The sequence below is a fragment of the Acanthamoeba castellanii genome (assembly GCF_000313135.1).
Source record: "Acanthamoeba castellanii str. Neff unplaced genomic scaffold scf7180000084682, whole genome shotgun sequence".
NCBI lineage: Eukaryota > Discosea > Longamoebia > Acanthamoebidae > Acanthamoeba > Acanthamoeba castellanii.
In genome coordinates, this window is record NW_004457265.1 from 1 (window position 1) to 815 (window position 815).

Consider the following 815-nt stretch of genomic DNA (forward strand, 5'->3'; position numbering starts at 1 on the left):
TCTCCTCCTCCATCTGGCGGCGGATGCGGTCGATCCGGTCCTTCTCGCGCTGGGCCTCGAGGCGGGCCTCTTCGGCGCGCCGGGCGCGCTCGCGGGTCTCGTGCTCGAGCCGCCGACGCTCCTCCTCGATGCGCTCCTCCTCCTCCCGGCGGCGGCGCTCTTCCTCCTGCTTGCGCGCCTCCTCCAGCTCCTGCTTCTTGGCCTCCACCCGCTTCCACTCCTCCTGCAGCCGCTTCTTCATCTTGTCCTCCGCAATCTGCAGCTTCTTCTCCTCAATCATCTGCGTGTTGTGTTGTGTGTGTGTGTGTGTGTGTGTGTGGTGTGTGTGGTGTGTGTGGTGAGAACACGATCGAGGAGGAAAGGAGAGAAAAAGAGAGATTGGGTGGCACCTTGCGCTCTTCGTCCATTTTCTTGAACTCCTCCTCCATGAGACGGCGCTTCTCGGCGCGGTCGTTCTCCTCGTGGATGCGCTTGTCGAGGCGCAGCTTCTCGTCCTCGAGCGCGCGGCGGTCGTGCTCCAGGTTGCGCTCGCGCTCCTCGAGCAGCCGCTGGCGCTCCTTGAGCTCGGCCTCGCTCCGCGCCCGCTCCTCGGCCAGCTTGGCCAGCTCGTCGCGCTTGAGCTGCCGCACCTTCTGCCGCTCGACCTCCACGTCGTCCCACTCCTGCCTGATCTCCGCCCGCAGGCGCGCCACGTCGGCCTTCTCCTCCTCCAGGCTGCGCCGCTCCAGCGCCAGCAGCTTCAGCTTCTCCCGCAGGCTGCGATCCGTCACCGCCTCGCCCTTCTCATCGCGCGGCGTCTCCTCGGCCGCAGGCGC

The 815-nt window shown here is 66.9% G+C and overlaps 1 protein-coding gene across 1 annotated transcript; it reads right to left on the reverse strand.

Moving 5' to 3' along the window:
• Positions 1–118: 118 nt before the first annotated feature.
• ACA1_121120 (uncharacterized protein) lies at positions 119–797 on the reverse strand (the record flags this gene model as incomplete). The annotated part of the gene is made up of 2 exons (XM_004333390.1): positions 119–280; positions 390–797. Coding segments are annotated over 2 exons (570 nt in total), but the record flags the coding sequence as incomplete, so codon positions are not given.
• Positions 798–815: the final 18 nt, after the last annotated feature.